Source organism: Coptis chinensis, chromosome 7, assembly GCF_015680905.1.
Source record: "Coptis chinensis isolate HL-2020 chromosome 7, ASM1568090v1, whole genome shotgun sequence".
Classification (NCBI taxonomy): Eukaryota; Viridiplantae; Streptophyta; class Magnoliopsida; order Ranunculales; family Ranunculaceae; genus Coptis; species Coptis chinensis.
The window spans coordinates 93,522,269-93,545,433 of NC_141462.1; the positions used below are offsets into that span (position 1 = coordinate 93,522,269).

At 38.4% G+C, this 23,165-nt stretch overlaps 1 protein-coding gene across 1 annotated transcript; it reads left to right on the forward strand.

Moving 5' to 3' along the window:
- The first annotated feature begins 6,724 nt into the window (after positions 1-6,724).
- LOC147490084 (polyol transporter 5-like) lies at positions 6,725-8,875 on the forward strand. Its single transcript, XM_086573072.1, has 2 exons — positions 6,725-7,017; positions 7,116-8,875. The coding sequence occupies exons 1-2, from the start codon at positions 6,873-6,875 to the stop codon at positions 8,534-8,536; spliced, it is 1,566 nt and encodes a 521-aa protein (XP_086429198.1). The 5' UTR covers positions 6,725-6,872; the 3' UTR covers positions 8,537-8,875.
- Positions 8,876-23,165: the final 14,290 nt, after the last annotated feature.

Here is a 23,165-nt window from a genome sequence, read left to right on the forward strand (position 1 = left end):
AGAGGCACTTGAAGGTACAGACAAAGAGAAGTGGTTGAAGGCCATGCATGACGAGATGGATTCTTTGCATAAGAATCACACTTATGAGTTAGTTGAGAAATCGCAAGGATGAAAAATTCTCAAGAATAAGTGGATATACAAAGTCAAGCATGAGGAGAACAATCCTCACCCAAGGTACAAAGCTTGCCTTGTTGTGAAGGGATTCAGTCAAAGGAAAGGGATTGACTTTGATGAGATTTTCTCTCCTGTAGTGAAGATGACTTCTATCCGGGTGGTATTGGGTATGACTGAAAGTATGAGCCTAGAGATTAAGCAGCTAGATGTTAAAACATCTTTTCTTCATGGAGACCTTGAAGAAGATGTCTACATGGACCAGCTAGAGGGTTTGAGGTCAAAAGTAAGGAGCACCTAATATGCAAGCTGATAAAGAGCTTGTATGGGTTGAAGTAGGCACCGAGACAGTGGTACATAAAGTTTGATTCTTTTATAGCGAAGCAAGGATACAAGAAGTCTGCTTCCGATTATTGTGTGTTTGTTCAGAGATTTCCAGATGGGGATTTCATAGTGCTCTTGCTGTATGTGGATGATATGTTGATAGTTGGCCCAAACATCAACAAGATATCTAAGCTGAAGAAAGACTTGAGTAAGTCCTTTGAGATGAAGGACTTGGGTCAAGCAAAGTAGATACTTAGGATGCAGATCACTCGTGATAGAAAGAGTGGGAAGTTATGGCTTTCTCAAGAAAACTATATTGAGAAGGTGTTGAAGAGTTTCAACATGGATCAAGCGAAGCCAGTCAGTTGTCCGCTTGGTGGCCAGTTCTACACGACCAAAGAGATGTGTCCAAAGAGTGAGCATGAGCAGAGTCAGATGGAAAAGATTCCTTATGCATCCGCGATGGCTTTGATGTATGTAATGGTGTGTACAAGACCGGATATTGCTTTATTTGGTGGTGTTGTAAGCGTGATTTTGTTAAACCGGAGAAGGAGCATTGGGAAGGTGTTAAGTGGATATTGAGATATCTCAAGGGCACTTCCAAATCTTGTTTGTGCTTTGGTGGAAGTAAGCCCTTACTTGAAGGCTACAATGATGTAGACATGGCAGGTGATGTTGACTCGATGAAGTCCACCTTCGGTTATTTGGTTACTTTTGTAGGGGGAGCAGTTTCTTGGCAATCAAAATTGCAAAAGTGTGTTGTCCTCTCCACTGAGTGTTGCAAAGAGATGCTATGGATGAAGAGGTTCTTCGACGAACTAGGGTTAAAGTGGAAATAGTTTGTAGTTCTATGTGACAGTCAGAGCGCCATCCATTTGAGCAAGAATCCTGGTTTCTATTCTAGATCCAAGTACATACACGTGCGTTACCATTGGATTAGAGAAGTACTCGAAGACAAGCATTTGTATATCGAGAAAATCCATACCGCAAGAATGGGTCGGACATGATGACCAAAGTCTTACCGAAAGGTAAGTTTGATGTTTGTTGTTTGTTGTGCTATCGCTGGAATGGTAGCAGACTCCTCCTGTTGATATGGAAATGGCATGGAGGTATCCCCCCTCACTGTTTGGGAGGGGAAGATTGTTGGAGTTATCCCTCACATGAGGAGAGGAGAGAAATTAGTTAAGCTTGTGTGGAAAAGCAAAGAGCGACCGCATACCTGAGCCATTATGAGCGCCCAGCGCTTAAAGTGCCCGCCATCATCCAAGGCAAGAGCGTGCCGCGCGCCCTCAACAAGCCAATCTGAAGCGCGCCACGCATTCAAGCACCTGGACATCGTCCAAGGCAAGAGCGTGCCCCGCGCCCATGCCTATTTTGGCAGGATTCTATTTTTGCGGAACCGCGAGTTTGGCACTATATGTTTAGGTTTTTGGCAAAACCAAACACATGAGAGATAACACAAAAGTCAGAGAAAACCCAATCTTGAAAGCTATCAAGATTGAGAGATAACCTTTACATAGATACAACCCTATAAAGAGAGAGGAGTGATCTAGTAAGGTGATAGACTGCAAGGAGTGATTATAATCTTCCTTCCCACTTTATATAAGGACTAGCTCTTGATAAAGTAGGCACCATTGGCCGAACCACGGTATATCTTTGTGTTGTGGTTTGCTTTTACTGCTTTATATTATTATCTGTTATTAATAGTTGTTTAGCGAGTTGGGCATGTTAGCTAGGTTGTAGTTGATATTGAGATTGTTGTCTGGAGTTGAATTGAGTTCAAATACGAGTTATCTGTGTAGTGAGATTTACGATACTAATGTCCAAGTCATATAGTTTCCGACTTCCCATTAATTATTCTTTGAGGTTAACTCTCGATACACTTGCATATAGTTTTTGATTTCATGTTATTTATTATTTGAGGTTAGTTCAATGTATTTGCATTCAGTTTTTGATTTCTCGGTAATTATTCTTTGAGGTTAAATCTATGCAGTTGCATCCAATTTTTAATTTCATGTAATTATTCTTTGAGGTTATTTCGATGCATTTGCATCCATTTCCAATTTTCCGTTAATTATTCTTTAATATTAGTTCTATGTAGTTGCATCCAGTTTATGATTTTATGTTAATTATTACTTGGGGTTAGTTCCTTGCAGTTGCATCCAATTTCTGATTTCCTGTTAATAATTCTTTGAGGTTAGTTCAATGTTGTTATATCTAGTTTCCGATTTCTCGTTAATTATATTATGAGGTTAGTTTGATTTGATGCAATTGCATCCAATTATCAATTTCGCGTTAATTATTCTTTGAGGCTAGTTCCATGCATTTGCATGTAGTTTATGATTTCCCGTTATTTATTCTTTGAGGTACGGTTAGTTCAATAGTTTTCGAGTTCTTGTTTATTCTATGAGGTCAGCTCAACACAGTTGCATCCAATTGTTTATTTCTCGTTAAATATTCTGAGGATACTTTCATGCATTTGCATTCTGTTTCTGATTTTCCGTTAATTATTCTTTGAGGTTAGTTCGATCAATGCATTTGCGTCCAATTTATGATTTCACTTTAATTATTCATTGAGGCTGGTTCTATGCATTTTCATCCTGTTTCCGATTTCCCGTCAATTATTCTCTGAGGTTAGTTCAATGCATTTGCATCTAATTTATGATTTCCCGTTAATTATTCTTTGAGGTGCATTTGCATTATGTTTATGATTTTCAGTTAATTATTCTTTGAGGTTAGTTCGATCAATACATTTGCGTCAAGTTTATGATTTCACTTTAATTATTCTTTGAGGCTAGTTCTATGCATTTGGATCTTGTTTCCTATTTCCCGTTAATTATTATTTGAGGTTAGTTATATGTAGTTGCATCCAATTTATGAGTTTTTTTTTTTTTTTTTTTTAGGTTAGTTCAATGCATTTGCATCCCGGTTCCCTAATTTTTCGTTAATTATTTTTTGACTTATGTGATTATGGTCCTTATGTGGCAGTTATAGTCTTCTGTTTTGCATTGGGTGAGTCTTCCCTGTATCTCTATACCATCGCAACTTTGATAGTTCAGGGAGAGTGGGTCTAGGAAAAGAGAAGTCTGGTCAAGCTTCTGGATGCTGGTCTCCAATAATAAGGATTTTCTTGGTCTTCCCCAATGGATTTTGGAAGACAAGAAGGGCGCGTGGGCAGACGAGTTAAACCATGTACTTTGGGATTATCGAACTACACCTCGGACAACCACCAAGGAGACTCCATTTGCCTTAGACTACGATGTCGAGGCCGTGATTTCTTCGGAGATGGTGGCAGCTACTATGCGAACCAAGGCCGTGGAGGAGGGATCGAATTGGCGCATCTTGGCAGGGGATTTGAACTTAGCATAAGAGAAAAGAAACTCAGCTCACATTCAATTTGAAGAGTATCACCGGCGATTACAGAGGCAATACAACAAGCGGGTCAAACCGCGGCAATTCAAGATAGGAGAGTGGGTGCTCCGCCGAGTGACCCCAAGTACAAAGAGGGAAAAAGATGGGAAGTTGGGTCCAAATTAGGAAGGGCCATACATCGTGGTGGAAGTAAGAGGTGCTATTACTTATAAGCTACGAATAATGAAGGGCAAACTGATAGAAAAGCCTTGGAATGTAAGGTTGTTGAAAAAGTTTTACAAGTGAATGTAATGAAGTTACAAAGCAATGTAGTGAAAGTCTAGAAAGGACTCGAGATGTTTGTAAATATATAAAACCACATCACTTTTGTGGAAGGAAATTTGTTTGCTATGTGTGATGTTTAAATAAGAATGCAGATAGAAGATCAGAGATGCGAGAGACACATGGGGCAAGGAGAGTGACCCTTCTTAGGCTTCCACACCCATCAGAGGGAGAGACAGCGGAGGGGATGAGCCTTCGCTGACACCAGAGTTGGAAGGAGATTGGATCAAGATAAGTTGTTCCAGCAGGCTTCATGGTCAAATTGAGCCCGCGGAGTGGGATCAGCCCTTCGCGGATCAGAGATGCGAGAGACATATGGGGCAAGGAGAGTGACCCCTCTCAGGCTTCCACGCCCATCAAAGGGAGAGGCAGCAGAGGGGATGAGCCCTTCGCTGACACCAGAGTTGGAGGGAGCCTGGATCAAGATGAGTTGTTCCAATAGGCGTCATGGCCTGATTGAGCCCGCAGAGTGGGATGAGTCCTTCGCGGATCAGAGATGCCAGAGACACATGGGGCAAGGAGAGTGACCCCCTCAGGCTTCCACGCCCATCAAAGGGAGAAGCATCGGAGGGGATGAGCCCTTTGCTGACACTAGAGCTGGAGGGAGCCTGGAACAAGAGGAGATGTTCCAGTAGGCTTCATGGCCTGTTCGAGCCCGCGGAGTGGGATGAGCCCTCCGCTGATCAGAAATGCGAGAGACACATGGGGCAAGGAGAGTGACACCCCCACCCCCAATAGACTTCCACTCCTATCAGAGGGAGAGGCAGCGGAGGGGATGAGCCTTCGCTGATACTAGTGCTGGATAGAGCCTGGAGCAAGATGAGTTGTTCCAGTTGGCTTCGGGGTCCATGCGAGCCTGCGGAGTGGGGTGAGCCCTCCACGGATGAAGGATGCAAGAGACACATGGGGCAAAGAAATTTGTCTTCACCAGGCTGCACAGCCTCTTAGAGAGAAAAACAACAACATGGATGAACCGTTCATAGGGCGAAGAGGACTGCCCAGGACATAATACACTAATGAGGTGTGACAAGTTCCAAGGGGCAGATATATAAAGTGCACTAATGAAGGGGCAAGAGGCTAATCAGGAACATAACTGAGTGGTACAGTGGATAGGGGCCGTAGAGGAGGGATAGAGTCATGGAAATCTATAAGTGGAGGTACATTGCAATTTAAACAAATAACCAAAATCAATGAGTAAAGAGGCAACAAACACATTGATCAAAATCAAACATCATATTGAAAAACATATCCACAGATCTAGGAGCGAAACAAATAACAGATCATGAGTTTTTAAGAGCATCTTGGTACAAAAAAGAAGAGTGCTAGAACATTTCAGGTGCTGGTCATCGCATTAGTGGCTTCATCAAGTGCCGCAGTGATTTCATCAGCGGCATCATCAGTGGCTTCATTAATGGTCTCATAAGTGGCCGCCACTTGGTTGACGTGTTCCTCTATCACGGGGTGATAAGGAATTACCGCGTTGATCGACATCTCTTCTCTTGCGCCCTCAGGGGCTTCAGTCATTGGAATGGCAGGCCTTTCTGGAAGAAGACGACCTTCTTGAGTGAGGCGCGCATGCTCCTCCTGAATTTTCTTGGCCACCTTCTAGATGCTGGTCTCCAATAATAGGGATTTTCAACCTATAATGCAGATACTACTTAAAATTAACATTAGAAAGCACGACATTTGAAGAACTGTTGAGGGGAAGGATTCAGGATACTCACCCATATCCTGATATTTTGTACTATGTGTGTATGTATGTGTAGTGAGATCCACTTAGGATTCCAAGTCTTATCTCAAAGAGGTCAAGTCTTTGTTATACAAATAATTGTACTTGAATTGATATACTAAAATACTTTTAATATATATCTCTTTAATATGGAAAATGCCCATTAACAAATCCATATTCACAAGCTTCTCTTTAGGTTATATTATGAGGAGAGGGATTTCCAAGTCTAAAGCATACCAATGAAAGCTGCCATAAAGTGGTACCAGTCAATGTCCCATCTTCAGTAAGGGATGTGGTATTAGAGTGATATTCGAGAAGCAAATAGTTGGAGACTGTTTTGCATTTATTTGATAAATCGTAGAGAGAACATTGACTTCTCGTCTTCTCCCCACAGATGGCGCCACTGTCATGACCAAATTTAAACTGGTTCGATACATATTTTGTTGATGAAAATAATCCATTTTTCACACAACACCACAAATAATACGTAAAACAGCAAGAAAGATAAATAGTACAAGACACAAACTTTAATGTGGTTCGGCCAAAAAAGATGCCTATATCCACACTGATCTTCATTAATTGTGTTTGATTTCTAGTTGGTTGCAAGAGTTGAGATCTCCCTTGAGAATGATGGTCATTCTTTGTACAGGATGAGTGTGTGCGAGCTAGGAAACCCTCCTCTTGAGAATGGGGTTCTTATCATTTTGGGAAGAAGAATTCGGTTCCTTATTTTATGGCCAAATCCCTTGATTTATGGTTCCCACACACACGAAGGGTCCACACACGAAGGGTCTTGAAAATATTGAAATAAGAAAAGCTGATGTAAGCTGTAGTCTATTTAAGCACTCTCCCAACATTAACCTGTTTACTGCAGAAGATTTGAGTTGAACACTTGAACCTTGTGTAGTAATACTAGTATGGTTTCATTAAATAGACTTAATTTAAGTTGAAATCCTACTGAGTTCCCACAAGTTTAGTAAGTGCATAGATTTGGTTTACAGAGAGGAAAATAAAAATGACTCACGAGAAATTGGACAACAATGCCGTCTATGGCACAGTTCAATTGCCAGATATCCCTGCTCCTGACAAAGCGAAAACGAAAACGTTCGCCCTTGGTTGCGCCATGTTAGCTTCCATGACTTCAATCTTGCTTGGTTATGGTTAGTTAATATTTTCTCATTGTTTTTAAACATTTTATTATTATTTCTTATCAATGTGATTCGATGAATAAATAACTTTCTTTTAATGTGATGAGCAGATATGGGAGTAATGAGTGGAGCAACGATTTACATACAAAAAGACTTGAAGATAACGGACGTACAAGTAGAAATTCTAGTTGGAATTCTGAACCTGTACTGTTTATTTGGTTCAGCAGCAGCTGGTAGAACATCAGATTTGATTGGGCGTAGATACACAATAGTATTTGCAGCTGCAATTTTCTTTGTTGGTGCTGTAGTTATGGGTACTTCCGTTAATTATGCACATCTCATGGTGGGTAGATTCGTTGCGGGTATCGGTGTTGGTTACGCTATTATGATTGCTCCGGTTTACACCGCAGAAGTTTCACCGGCTTCGTGTCGTGGTTTCTTAACCTCATTCCCTGAAGTTTTCATTAATTTTGGGATTTTACTTGGTTATGTCTCTAACTTTGCTTTCCGTAAGCTGAGTTTAAGACTCGGTTGGCGACTCATGCTTGGAATTGGAGCAGTTCCATCTGTGTTCATGGGTCTTGGTGTACTAGTCATGCCCGAGTCACCTCGTTGGCTTGTGTTACAAGGTCGGCTGGGTGATGCAAGACGGGTGCTGGTTAAAACTTCTGAGTCCAAAGAGGAGGCCCAGCTACGATTGGAGTCGATCCAAGAGGCAGCAGGTATACCGTTGGATTGTACCGATGAAGTAGTTAAGCCACCAAAAATCGAAAAAGGACATGAAGTGTGGAAGGAACTATTTTTACATCCTACACCGACCGTTCGACGTGTTCTAATAGCTGCTGTTGGTATTCATTTTTTCCAACAAGCTTCAGGTATTGATGCTGTGGTACTTTATAGTCCAAGAATTTTCAAGAAAGCAGGAATTGTTACAAATACGGCTCTTTTAGGCGCAACGATGGCGGTCGGGTTTGTGAAAACTATTACCATTCTGATAGCCACATTTCTCCTAGATCGAATTGGCAGAAGACCGTTGCTGTTGAGCAGTGTTGGAGGAATGATTTTGTCACTCATACTACTAGCCTTTGGGTTAACGATGATCGATCATAATCCACATACAAAACTTTCATGGGCCTTAGCTCTTTCTATAGCTATGGTTTTGTTCTCTGTGGCATTTTTCTCAATTGGACTGGGGCCCATTACATGGGTCTATAGTTCTGAAATATTCCCATTGAGATTACGTGCACAAGGTACTAGCGTTGGAGCTGCTGTGAACCGTGTGGTAAGTGGGATTATATCAATGACATTTATATCAATGTCTAAAGCAATTACAATTGGAGGTGGTTTCTTCTTGTTTGCTGGTGTTGCTACAGTTGCTTGGGTCTTTTTTTTCACATTTCTACCAGAAACACAAGGTAGAAATCTTGAGGACATGGATGCTTTGTTTGGTAAGTCAAGAAGGAAGAAAAGCCAGAGTAAAGATGAGACAAGTAATGGTCAGGTTCAGTTAGAGAACACAGGTCCAGTATAGGTTGATAAATAAATTAAAATGTGAGTTATGTGCCAAATGTTTGGGGAGATTAATCTTTGAAAAGTAGGATGGAAGATGATTCCTTGTAGTTGCTTTGGTGCAATTGAAATTATTAGAATATATTAGTATTAGTATATGTCCAATATGGAAAGTCCCATGTTTCTATAAGTATGGACATCCATATCTAGTAGTTGCTATTATCATAGTTTAGGTTAGTATAAGTATGTAACTCTGGGTAGAGAACAAACTCTCTGAGACTCCTAACACTCCAACCCTAATCAATCTCTAGTCTTCTATGTTCTTATTCTTGGTTTCTCTAATATATCTATGTTTCAACTCTCCTAGGATTACTACTAATATAGAATTCAACATGGTATCGGAGCGAGGTTCAGTGGTATGCTAGGAGAAGAATTCTTCACAAACAAAAAAAAAAAAATCAAGTCTTTTTAAGTTTTTCAGTATATTATTCAAGTTAAGTTTCAAGTTTTCTCACAAGAAGAAGGTCATCTCAATCCAAGTTTCAATTTTTTCTCTGGCGGGTTTACTATTCACGGATACTATTCACCGGCAATGTTTACCAACATTATTCATCGACATTGTTCATGGTACTATTCACAGGTACTATTCACTAGCACTGTTCACGGTACTGTTTATCGTCATGTTAAAGTAAGTTTTCAAGATTCCGCTAGTGTTTAAAGTTTGTTTGAAGAATGCTAGGAGAGAGATATGAAGAAATTCAGTATTGGTTTCTTAGTATTGTTTCGTTTCCACAATCTCTCTGTCTTAGTATTGATAAGAGGGGTACAACCTCTTTGTATCTCGGAGTCTTTGAAGTTAGTATTGGACGTGGTGCGCACGCGCTCAGTCCACACGCCAAAAGTTGTTTTCAGTATTGTTCGTTTTGTATTCAAAGAAGAGGGCGTGGGCAGAATTGCCTGAGATGGGCGCGGGGTGCACTCTTGCTTGACTCGACTTCCAGGCGGTGGGCGGGCCCAATCAATATCTTGACGACGGCGCGACACGCTACTCATGCCTCCACACATAAGTTTTGAGATTTTTGAAGTATCAAGGCTTTGGAAGGTAGTTTGCACTCTCATCCAGGATTGGAGGGGTATTATTGTTTGTATGTCGTTATGGATGTTTGGGTTTCTAGCTTCTGTGCAGTTGGTATTCATGCCGTATTCTGTCTCAGTTTTTAGAACATGATCAAGTTGTTTGTTTGAAGTATTATATGGGCACATGACCTCTATCTCACGAGGAATTATTCTTTCCATCTTCTACTGTTCCAGAAGTTCGCAGTCATAAAAAGGCGCGACCCACCCTTCACTTTCTATAGTGAGTATTGTTTGATGCATGTTCTATTAGAATTTTTTTTGTGAATTGGAGTATGAGGTATTGTTTTTTGAAGTGGGCATTGGTTGGTTGTATAAGTTGGTATTTAGTTTTCTTAGTTTCAAGTTCAAGTCGGAATAGACAAGCCTTTGTATGTTTCAACAAACTTGTATATTCCAAATTGAGAGGGGGAATAGGGAGATATGAAGACATTCAATAGTATATGAGGGAAGGAGAATATGGAGATGTATGAGGAAGAGTACTCATGTCTCCATATTCCAGCAAGCCTTGACGAACTCTTCATGACAAGGCATATCCACTATTCAGTCTTCAGTATGGCATATCCACTATTCAATCTTCAGTATGATATCTCCACTATTCAGTCTTCAGTATTTAGGTAGCAGTTAAGCCTCAACTGCACGTATGTTTCAAGTAGCAGTTAGGCCTCAATTGCAAGTATGTTTCATGTAGCAGTTCAAGCCTCAACTGCACGTATGTTTTAGGTAGCAATCAAGCCTCAACTGCAAGTATGTTTCAGGAGTACCCATAATAGTATTTTGTTAACATTAACAGTGATATTGATAGTAGCAGCCAAGAAGTGAACATCAAGTTAGTGTTATTGTTTTCATTTTATATTATGACAGCCATAACAGCGAATGGAGTGAGTAGTATCCAAGCAGCGCACCACTAAACCGGTGTTATGATTTTAGTTTGTGACTGTGGTACACCTTTAGTATTTAGGTTAGGCCATTGCCTACACCGACAGTTTCACCTCTAGAACGTCTCAACAGTTGTTCGAGTTCTTCAACTAAAGACAGTTCTATACGAAAGGAGGAGTAGTATTATTATCTTTTGTTTTTTTGTAATCCAAGTTGTAATTTGCATAGTTTGCGTAATTACAACTTGAGGGGGAGTATTAGAATATGTTAGTATTAGTATATGTCCAATATGAAAAGTCCCATGTTTCTATAAGTGTGGACATCCATATCTAGTAATTTCTATTATCATATTTTAGGTTAGTATAAGTATGTAACTCTGGGTAGAGAATAAACTCTTTGAGACTCCAACACTCCAACCCTAATCAATCTTTAATCTTCTTTGTTCTTATTCTTGGTTTCTCTAATATATCTATGTTTCAACTCTCCTAGCATCACCACTAACATAGAATTCAACATAAATGTTAAGATATGCAAGTGCTTTTTTAGTTTTTAATTTTTTATATATGATAATGATGAAGACAAAGCATAATATCTTTGTTCCTGTATTATAAAGTTGCACAGGCTATCGTGGGCAAATATCATCAGCTGATATTTCAGCCCATATATACTTTTAGATATCAAGATATTGACATAAAGGTTGATATGTTCCTATAAGTTGAATGTTGCAGGTCTGAGCGGGAATAAGGAGATGGAGAAGAAGAAGAATGGACACGTGTCATCATGTGATTGGAGTGAAGCTAGCTTGGAGGACTACATAAAGACTAAAGGAGGAGAGAGAAATCATTATCTTCTCCCCCACACAAAATTGTAAACGAGAGCAAAACAGAGAGATTGTACAGAACATCTTTATCATTCAATAAACATAGTTCAGATCATATCGAATTCCATTTCAATCTTTAGTAGATACTTGTTAAATTACCACTCAATCTTCAAGAACTTGTTAGATCTTCAGCAAAGGCAACTTGATCACCACATTGGTGTCGTCCGTGCATCAAAAGCTTGAGAGATCAATGTTGATCTTTCTCCCTTGTGATGTGCAATTAACTGATCAATTTGGACTGTTTTTTGTTGATGGTTTTGCACAGTTGTTGTGCATTCATCAAGAAAGGATTGTTTGAAGTTTTCTTAGGATTAACGAAGTGTATTGAGGAAGTTTTGATTTGAGAATTGTTCAAAATGCCTCCAAAAAGAAACACAGCTAGTAAGGGAGCAGTGAATGAGGACAACACATCCAAGAATGAGGAAAGGCGAACAAGAAGATCAGTAAGTAGAGTAGTGGATGAATTGGAAGAGATACAAGAAGAAGAAGTTTATTTACATGCTTTATTGAAGAAATTCAATGAATTGGAGAAGCAAAATAAGGCGTTAATGGCAGAATATAAGGCGGTGAGAGAAATGAATGAGAAACTTACACATGAAGAATTCTATGAGAAGGCGGTGGTGGAGTCAACCTCGGTCACCCCAGTGGCTAGAAAGAGCCATCTTAGAGAAGCACAATCTGTGACAAATACAACACAAAAAGTGGTCCATGAAGAGGAGATAAAGCAAACAACACAACCAATCACGAAATAAATGGTTCAAGAGATGATGCAGCGACAATTTGGAAACAAGTTGTTAGAGAAGGTGTCGACATCGATCAAATTGGCCGACGATGTTGGTCGAAACCCTCTCAAGAAGGAACTTGAATTGATGTCGTTACCCTTTAAGTTTAAAAACCTAAAGTACAATCAGTATGATGGGACAATGGACCCTATGGATCATTTGTTCGGTTTCCGACATTAATTTTTGGTATACCAAGGAACAGAGTATTGGGATTCGTTGTTATGTCGGTCATTCTCAGCAAGTCTAAAGGGCAAGGCATTGAAATGGTTTTGTTCATTGCAGGAAGGGTCAATTGACTGTAATCGGGAAATCAAAGAAACATTCTTGACAAATTATGGCCATCAATGAATAAAACCGAAGTAGGTATCAGCTCTATTTCATTTGAAGCAAAGTAAAAAGGAGTCGCTTAAAGACTTTCTGACTAGATTCAAGGCCGAAGCACAGTCTGTTGAAAAGCTAGACAAGGCCGAGATGACGGAAGTCATGGCATTTCAAACCGGTCTGATCCCAGCATCGGATATGCATAAATACTTGTTACGCAATGAGGTTAAAAGTCTACAAGAATTGCATGACAAATCTGAAATGGATATTCAAGTCGAGGAAGGAATCCAAGCAGTTACAGTTCAAATTGTGCTTCAAGTATCGAACTCGGGGAAAATAGAAAAAGATACTCGAGATTGAGGTGAGAGTCGAGAGTATTCAAAGCCAGATAAGAGGAAGTCTCGTGATGATTATGCAAGACCGGAAACTTAACCTCCAGCGAAAAGGAAATATGAGAGGACACTACAAGAGGAATTAGATCCAAAGAACATCGTGGCCATCAATACAACCTCAGAAGATATCTTGAGAAGAGTGGGTAAGGAAGCTTATGTGAGACATCCACAATTCACTCCTAAAGAATTGCCAGAGAAGCCATATTGCCAGTTTCATAAAGTCAAGAATCATGAAACAAACAAGTATTTGCAATTGTTAAAGGAGAATGATAGGCTGATAAAAGATGGAAAGCTTTGAGAATTTAGAGCTGATGCTCGACCAGAGATCATAGCTACAATACATGCATGAGAAACTGTTAGGAGTGATAAACATGATTTATTCGAGATAAAATCAGAAGAATATTATTCAAGATAAAATCAGGAAACTTTCGACATTGAGGGAGGTTCTAGAGGTCAATATTGAGCCGATACGGTAAATCCAAATCTGGTATTGACTAGCATCCTAGAGCAATAATGTTTGTTCCAGAGGATTTATCGAAGGTTATGTTGCTTCATGATAATGCGTTGTTAATTACTTTGCACATTTAAGGATATGATGTACAAAAGATCTTGGTAGATTGTGGAAGTTTGGTGAATATTTTGTTTTGGAAAGCATTCACCGGCATCGGTCTCGATGAGACTCATTTAAAAGCACCATAGTTCAACATATACGGTTTTAATGGAAGCTCCACCAAGCCAGCTGGGGAGATCAAGTTACCAATGCGAGTTGGACCACAAACTGTGATGACAAAAGTCGTTGTTATAACCCATCATTCTGATCACAATGCAATCCTCGATAGAAAATGGATTCATGATATGAGTTCAGTTCCAAGTACTTTCTATCAAGCAATTAGATTTCCCACTGCATATGGTTTGCATGAAATAAGGGGAGATCAGTTAGAATCAGAAAAATGCAATTTTCTCACGGTGAAGGGTATGATGAAAGAAAATAGGCAAGACGATGGGGGCGTCTTGGAAAGCTCAAATTAGCAATTATAGGAGATTTTACTTGCCGATACCGATATGCAGCTGATATTAGCTTTTTCTATGTAGAGATTGAACTCTCTAATTTGGCATAAAAGCAACTCAAAGTTCCTTACTCACGATCTTCGTTTTCGTGAAGTTGGAATAAGGATTCGAACCAACCTAAAGTCTAGGACAACTACAAATTGGTTGTTACAAGTTTTTTAGGAACTAATGAGTAAGGTTATAATATTAATGCTGGGTTTTTCCTACACAAACAAAAAAAAACATTAAGGTTTGAAATCATGCACTTAATACAAAATACAAATTACTAAAGAAAAGGTGGAGAGCTAATCCTCCTCATGTGAAACTAACATTTAGTTGTTGATTTGAAAAAGGTTTATTTGATTCTTCCTAGACTCATAGACAAACCCTAATGGAAGAAAACTTGATCCCTAGCATGTATGGCTCATTAAAGAGTTCATACATGCTTGGAACCAAGCAATGACTTATCTCTAAGCTCATTACTTTGATTCCTAACTAGACACTACACCAACTATCATTTTGGGATAGGATGCAGGTCTAGTTGTTCTTCCTAACAACCTGCCAAGCCAACCACAAATATTCTCCCTCACATGAGATGGATTAACTCCCCAAAAGAGAAGTTAGCTCATGATCCTTGGGATGATGAATTACAAGCTAGAAGAACAAAATAGAGAGAAAGAAAAAGAAGAAAACCCAATTAAACTCACTTGCTTTTCATTTTCTAGAAGAAAACTAAGGTTTCCTCCATTAAAACTATTACAAGCTTTTACAAAAAACAAAAAATTAAAACTAAAAAATAGCTAAGGAACTAAAATAATACAAGGTAAGGAAAATAAGTCAAGGGAGTAAATAGAGTGTCCCCCCTTTGTTTTGTTTTCTTCTCCATTTGAGAGACATCTCATTTCCTCCCATGTGAAACATCAAACCACATTTACTTCATTTTTATCCACCACATTAAAACAAAGTGACACCTTGCCTTTTTTTCACTATTAACACCTAATCTAATTAATTACATGCAAGGTGTCAACTTTGCACCAATAATTTGTCATTTTTTGTCTTGACATGCTCCATGATTGATGATTCATCCAATCTTGTGGGCCCGCGATAGTGGGTCTTATGTGTAGTCCATGGCGGTCCGGTCTTTGGGCAATTTTACAACTTCCCCCTATCGTAGAGTTCTTTCACCGATTGTCCGGAAAGCAGCTCACTTTGTCGATTCGAGTCCCCGGGTTCAAGAGATAGGAGCTTCGGAAGTTTGATGCTTCGCGGCGGATTTGGAAGAATTCATATATATGTCGTTCCTCGTGCTTTATTGCAGGTTTAAACCATATTTCCATGTTTACTGCGAATATCTGCAAAAGTATAAAAACATATTTATTTCATGATTATTAAACACATAGTTAACCAAATTTATATGTCTCAACGGGGTTTCATAATACACTTTTGGGTGCTTATCAGCAGCGAATACATGAGCAGGTAAAATTTACACAAGAGTTAAAGCATAATGAAGAGATATGGATAAGTAAACCATAGAGGCAGTTGAAAAAGTTAATATATGCACGGAAGAGAATGATTGTCATACATTAATTGGAACAGAGATGCATTTGACCATTAGAGATGAATTGATGAATTGATGGTTTTCTTGAAAGAAAACCAAGATATTTTCGCTTGGTTGATGTAGGATCTCACCGGTATCCATCCCGATATCTGTTCCCACAAGCTAAGCATGGAGGAAAGCGTGACACCCGTGCATCGAAACATCAAAAAGTTAGACCAATGTATGAAGAAGCGGTGCAAGATTAAATCAAGAAGATGCTCAATAATGAGATTATTAAAGAGGTAGACCATTCTGATTGGGTGGCAAATATTGTAGTTGTACCCAAAAAGAATGGTAAAGTTTGAATTAGTGTTGACTTCATGGATGTAAATAAAAAGTGCCCCAAAGATCATTATCCGATGCCAATGATAGATGAGTTGGTCGATCGAACAACAAGTTTCAAATTAATTAGCTTCTGCGATGGGTACTCCAAATATTTTCAGATTCTAATGGCCATCATCGATCAACTCAAAATGGCTTTCGTCGTAGATGGAGGTATATGTTGCTTTATCAGAATGCCTTTTGGTTTAAAAAATGCGGGAGCCATTTATCATAGGTTAGTAGAAAAAGATGTTCAAAAAACTCATAAAGCATATCATATCGTCGAAGTGTATATCGATGACATGGTTATAAAGTCCAAAAAGGTGGTGGACTATGTCAAAGATCTTGATATCGTATTTCGGATATTAAGACAATTTAACATGAAGCTCAACCCTGAAAAATGCACATTTGGCGTGGGTTCAGGAAATTTTTGGGATATATTGTAACCAAGAGGGGTATCAATGCTAATCCAAATCAAATACGAACAATTTAGCAGATGCCCTCACCAAAAATGAGGAAGCAGATCAGAGGCTAACAAGAAGAATAGTTGCACTCAACAAATTCATTTCAGGAACATCAGATCGATGTAAGCCACTTTTCAAGTTGCTTAAGAAAATTACGGAATTCTATTGGAATGAAGAATGTGAAAATACATTTTTTTGAATTAAAGAAGTATCTGTAAGATATGCCAACACTTACAAAACCAGATGAGGGTGAAAACTTACTTCTTTATCTCGCCATATCGGAATTCGCCATATGTTCCATATTGGTGAAAGTAGAAAAGGGTGTTGAAAGGCTCGTATATTTTTAAAGCAAGACAATGCTTGAGGCAGAAACAAGATATTCGATGCTTGAGAAATATGCTCTCACACTGTTGTTCTCTTCTCAGAGGTTAAAACCATATTTTTAGGCACATTTTATGATTGTTATGACAAATTTTCCACTAAAGTAGATTCTTGTGAAGACGGCTAAGTCGGGAAGGATGTTAAAATGGTCAGTATTGATAAATGAATTTGGTGTCGAATACCAAAATAGGCTATCAGAGAAAAGCCAAGTGCTGGCAGATTTCCTTGTAGATTTTCCATGTGAAGATGCTAATTGGGGAATGGAAGAAGAGGAATTTTCGTCGCTACAAGAGCCTGAGGATATTATTGATGAAGATGATCCATGGGCTAGAACAAATGGTTAGAGACTATTTGTTGATGGATCATCAGGGAGTAAGGGATGTGGTATCAGAGTGGTATTAGAGTGGAGACGTCCCAAGTTCATTATTTCAAAATTCCCATGGGTCATGCAATAATAACGTTAATTTTATTTTTAGAATGTCCAAGTCATATAAAGACTATAACTGGTCTCCAATAATAGGGATCAAACTGAATGCAAATGCATTAAACTAACCTCAAATAATAAATAACGGGAAATCAAATACTATATGCTTTACATTATTATATGTTGTTAATAGTTGTTTAGCGAGTTGGGTATGTTAGCTAGGTTGTAGTTGATATTGAGATTGTTGTCTGGAGTTGAATTGAGTTAAAATATGATAGTGGGGAATCGATTGGTATTGGTATTAACCCCAACACACAGAATGAGCAGAAGAATAAATGAGCAGGAAAACTTATACCTTTGTCAGTAAACTTAAAAAGCAGACGTAAGAATGCATGCTCAGTGAAAGCTGTATTATCTACTCACCCGTGATACACTCTTGCTATTAGCTATCTATCAGTTGATTTCTAGCAAGAATCATCCCTTCTCCTTTATGTATAAAACTCTTTTTTTCTTCTATGTGTAAAATTCCCTTTGTGTAAAAAAAACTCTCCATATGAACTCTTCTGTGTGTTCCTTTTTGTTTTAAAACTCCCAAAAAATAGGAATGAAGGTTTATCTCTTTACCTACGGGGTTTCCTATCCTTAACTAATATTTATCCTATTTTTTTTTTATCTATTCTTATTATTTTTTATTATTATTATTATTTATGGTACTAGGAAAATATAAAAATAAAATGGGGTGTTAGACTGGGCAAGAATTTTGAGAGTGTCGAGTGGATGAGTGAGTGAGAGCCGGGCCAACTGCTGCGGAACCTGCAGGAAGCGATGACATGGATTGGTGAACATGTATGTGGTCATTTAACAGGTCATTCATAATGGAGAGAACCTGATATATTCATTAAAAGACAGAAGATACTAAGGGTGTGTTTGTTATGATGGAAACATGAAAATAGTGGTCCACGGTTTTGTGTTTACCCATGGAAAGGAAATGGGCTTTTCATAATGGAAAAAGGTTTTTGTGTCTTTAGCTAACCCCGAAAATTTCATGGAAATGAAAGGAAAGGAAATAGATAAATAGGGACTTACTACTAATACACTCCACTCAACAATACAATTATTCCTTTCCATAGCTTTTGCAAACAAACATGATTATTCCTTTCCCCAGTTTTTACTTTCCTTTCCCCAGTTTACCAAACACATACCATTTAAAATTATTTCCTTTCCATTCCATTCCATAGTGGACCATCCATTTTATTTCCTTTCCTTTCCATGAGTTAAAATTTAACAAACACACCCTAAGTACTAACTAGCCAACCATTTCTTTTCATGCTTCAGAATTGAGTAAACTATAACTTGCAAATACTGATCATGCTTCATTTCTTGTGCACAAGCTGAGTGCATGTTCGACATGTATGAATGAGAGGAAGCTATATATTTGAAATTTGGGGTTTACATTAAAGAATAACAATTCATAGTGTTTATGAGTACACAAGGTAATAATGACTTTTATGAGTACACAAGGTAATAATGACTGGTGAACCAAGACTCTTAGTTTATAGGTATAGGTGGTTCTAGATAATTTCACAGAATGAAAACGAATCTATTATTGATTAAGTTAATGAATTGTTACAATGATGAAATATTTATAGTGTAGCAGTTACAATACACGATCACTGTAACTGATAAACTAAAATTAAAACAGAATAACTATCTAATTATAACTAATCATTGTCTAAAGCTTGACTAGCTTGACTGTTGACTTGACTAGATTTTGTTGGCTCAATTCCCCATTCAAGCTTGAAGGGATTTGAAATAACTGAAAGCTTGCTGAGTAAGAAACTGAATCTTTGTACAGAGAGACCTTTTGTGAAGAGATCAACTATTTCATCTTTAGTGCAGAAATATCTTATTTCAAGAACATTGCTGATAACAAGCTCCCTTATGTAGTGATATTCAATCTCTACATGCTTTGTACAAGCATGAAAGATGGGATTTTTGGCTAAATAAAGATATTGCACTAATGTTGTCACAATGAATAATTGGAGCTTGAGATAGTGAAATATGCATATCTCTGAACAGAATGCACAGCCAATAAATATATTTATGCAGCTATGTGTGCCAATGATCTGTACTCAGCTTTAGTTGAAGAACGAGCTACTGTAAGTTGTTTCTTAGCGGACCAAAATATTAAATTAGATCCTAAGAAAATACAAAAATCTGTTATAGACCTTCTATCCATAGGACATCCTCCCCAATCTGCATTAGTATAGGCTTGAATATTCAGTGATCTTTTCCGAAACCAGACACCATGAGTTATACTGCCCTTTAAATACCTTAAAATCCTCTTAGCTGCTTCCAAATGAGTAGTTCTTGGATTGTGCATAAATTGACAGCAAAAGAGGTGTCGGGTCTTGTCTAGGTTAGATATTGTAGACCTCCAACAATGGACCTGTAAGTAGTAGGATACACTAGTAATTCTCCTGTAGTATTGTCCAATCTACATGTAGTAAAGATAGGTGTTGATACTGGCTTAGAATTGGCCATATTAGCTCTCTGAAGCAAGTCATACACATACTTGGTGTTAGTATCCTCCACTCTCAACCACTAGTGGCAGCCCACGTGTCCAGAGATTCCAACCACGACCTACAAGCACACGACCTGGAAGAAGCAACTACTACACCCTAAGGTTAGGTCGTCCAGACGACCTAGGAAATAAAACCGCTGCGCACTACAAGCTAGTCAACAACAACATTAATGGGAGACTTTACTCGGTAACGATCTCCAGGTCTTTACTTCGTAACAGACGCATCCAGAAAAGGAAGGGACATCTCTACGCCTATAAAAGGGAGGTACGAATTACGTAAGGCTTGATTGGAGTCAGGCTAAACGACTCGATACTTAGGCAACTCTTCTCCAAAAGAAGAGCACAGCCATTTCCAACCAAACTCAATCTCAGTTTGTAGGTATAATTCAATATATAACTCTACATTGGCGCCGTCTGTGGATCGAATTTCTTGGAAATTCAGTCTATTTCAAGAATAATTTTCTACACAAACTTTCATTTCCAAGCCCATGAAGCGTTGGTAAAAAAGTGTTGGATGCTGCTAATGAATATCAAAATTTCAAAGTTAACGACTACGATATGATGTTGCTGATCAATATTAGAATTTTCTATAGCCAGACTCAATCTTCATAAATATGATGATAAGTTTCTCTAACTATGCTTTATTCAAAACTTCACACTTGAATTAAAGGCTAAAACACACATTTCAATTATTGGATTCATGCTATTTGGTATAAGATTATTTTTTAGCATGCAAGCTAGCGTGACTTTTACTGTCATCCAGTTCTGCACAAAAAGATAAGAGGATGAGCAATTTCAACTTAGTATTAGTCAAGATGCATATGTATTGTTTGAAGCAAAAATTTTGTGCTTCTCTTGAGCGACTTCACAGGAGCACGACCTCCTCAAGTCGTTAATATTTGGTCTCCTTTAATTACTTGTGGCTTGTCCAAATCAGGGAGAAATGTCTTTAATTTCAACAGGTCGTATGTTTGTTCTCCATATATAAGAACCTCACCTGGGGCTTCTTAATTTATCAATGCATTTGTCTTCGAAAACCAGTATAATGATTCTTACTAGGTCGGCTTTGGACTTCAGAATGACGACCTAACATCACTACGACTTAATAGTCATCAAATTCATTTTACGTTATATGTTGGCATGTTGCTCATTTTTGCTTACTCAATTGACATTTATTTCCATGCGAAATACTTGGTATCTTGTACATAATGACGTTTACTCAACATACGTTTCTTTTTATGCACTCTTTAATCTATAAGTTCAGTTTCTTTTTTGCAATAAGAACTAATATGGAAGATTATTGAAGAACCGTTGGTCGTCTAGCCACTATTGAATTTGAATTCATTAAATCCACTATACATTATATGTGGGGCTGACTATGACTAACAATTTGTTTACAATGGAGGAATTAGATCAATCCCTTCATCAACAATCTGCTCTTCTATACTATAGGTCGACCATACTACGAACAACAAGTTACAACTATAACATGTTGATTACAACGACTTAAGAATCCAGACCAATGAATCAACAAGCCAAATCTATTAGGTTATCAACTATTCAACCGTTCATTTCAACTAACTTACACCATGCAAAGAACATTTTTTTTCTTCAAGAGAAGCTATGAAGTTGAGGCATTCATTTCAAATTTTAGAACAAAATGCATAGATGGGTAACGAACTATACCCTTAATCAAACATTGGGGTTCAAACTTTATTTTGAGCAAGTTTGGGTATCCATGTCTCTTTCGTTTTCGCCCATTTTTTTTTACATGTGGCATGCTATAATTATTTTATATGTGGCTATGTACAACTTGCCACAATGGTATACAGTTTATAACATGTGGAATCAAAAGTCTCTTAAACCAAACACATCCAAAATCGAAGACCGACTCCCAATCGAGGCGGCAGATTGATGATTCAAGTCCATTTATCGCTTTAACCCATTTTTCAATCTCGTCTTCTAATTTAGACCAACTCATTTTCTGAACTTCTTCAATACTTAATTTTATCAACCCCAACCTTGAGATACTCTCTTCCAAGAACTCTCTTACACAAGAACTATAAACATGTGCACACTCTTTTCCCAAAAGACACCATTCGTGCAACTTTGGAGCGCATCAATTATGATATCATAATCCGTTATCGGATGCGCTTCTGAGGGAATCGGCTCATCTTCATTATCCTCCTCCTCGTCATCGAGCGATAAATTCCGAAGCCTCTCGAGATTAGATCAAGCACTTCTTTCAATTAGATCAAGCGAAACTCTTCTTCTACTTCGGAACATATTGATAAAAGAATAGTCCCAATTAATTCATTTGTGAATCGAGACCGGATAGGTTTGGAGGATTCGATATCTACCAAATAATCGATATATGTATATGTCGATTTTGGAGGATTCTATATGTCAAGATACCACAGGGTAACTTTTACATAGCCACATAGGAAAATAATTTGATTTGAAAAAAAAAGTGTGCCACATGTGAAAAAAAAGGGACCGGAAGTGAAACAGAACCAAACGCGTTACAAAATGTGGTAGACATGGATACCCAAACTTGCTCAAAAAAAGTTTGAACCCCAATGTTTGAGGTTAGATCGTTACCCATCTATGCATTTTTTTCAATTTTAGAACTAGCATTTGTACTGTAGCTCTATATACATAGTATATTGCGAAATGGTATACTATAACAGGTGGAATAACCATCGAAGAGATTGATGATTCAAGTCCCAGGTCGTAACATGCACGAGCTAGTGACTTTGGAGCAAGCTTTCGAACGGCACCACTCAGAGTCACTACCAATTGATAAAAGAACTGGTTTGGAGTTATCCAACGCAACCTCACAATTCTACATAGATCGATATGCTGGAGGTTGTCGTCGGTCACATTATCAACCCATTGCAGGTCGCTTGAACTTTAAATTGGAGGCCAACAAAAACGCTTGGATCGACCTCGCTAGCTCAAAGATGGCGTTGGTCAGAATCTGACAAGGGCTACCACTCATCTGAATTTGAGTCTCTTTTGAGCTTGAAGTTTTCGAATAAGTTTGTGTGCAACACCTTTACCACATGAAGTTTCAATACAACTAATCTATTTTTCAGCTCGCTCCTTGTCAGGTCATCTTACAACACGAACTATGGGCTTGCTACACTCTGAATTGGGGCTCACAATAGCTATATACGCAATTTGATCTAGTGCAGGTCAATCAAGCTCTAATGCAAACTGGGGGCTAGCCACAATCAAGCTCCAAACTGGGGGCTAGCTACAACATCTCTGAACAGGGGCTAACTAAAGCCATCTGACAATGTCCAGTCCAACTCAATACATCATACATCTCCAAAATTATTACAATTGATATTGATGTGTAATAACTAGTTGGTACTAACTCCTTGGTGCTAGCTTATTTTTTACAGGTCACTCCAGCTCCAAAATTGGGGCTACCTACAGC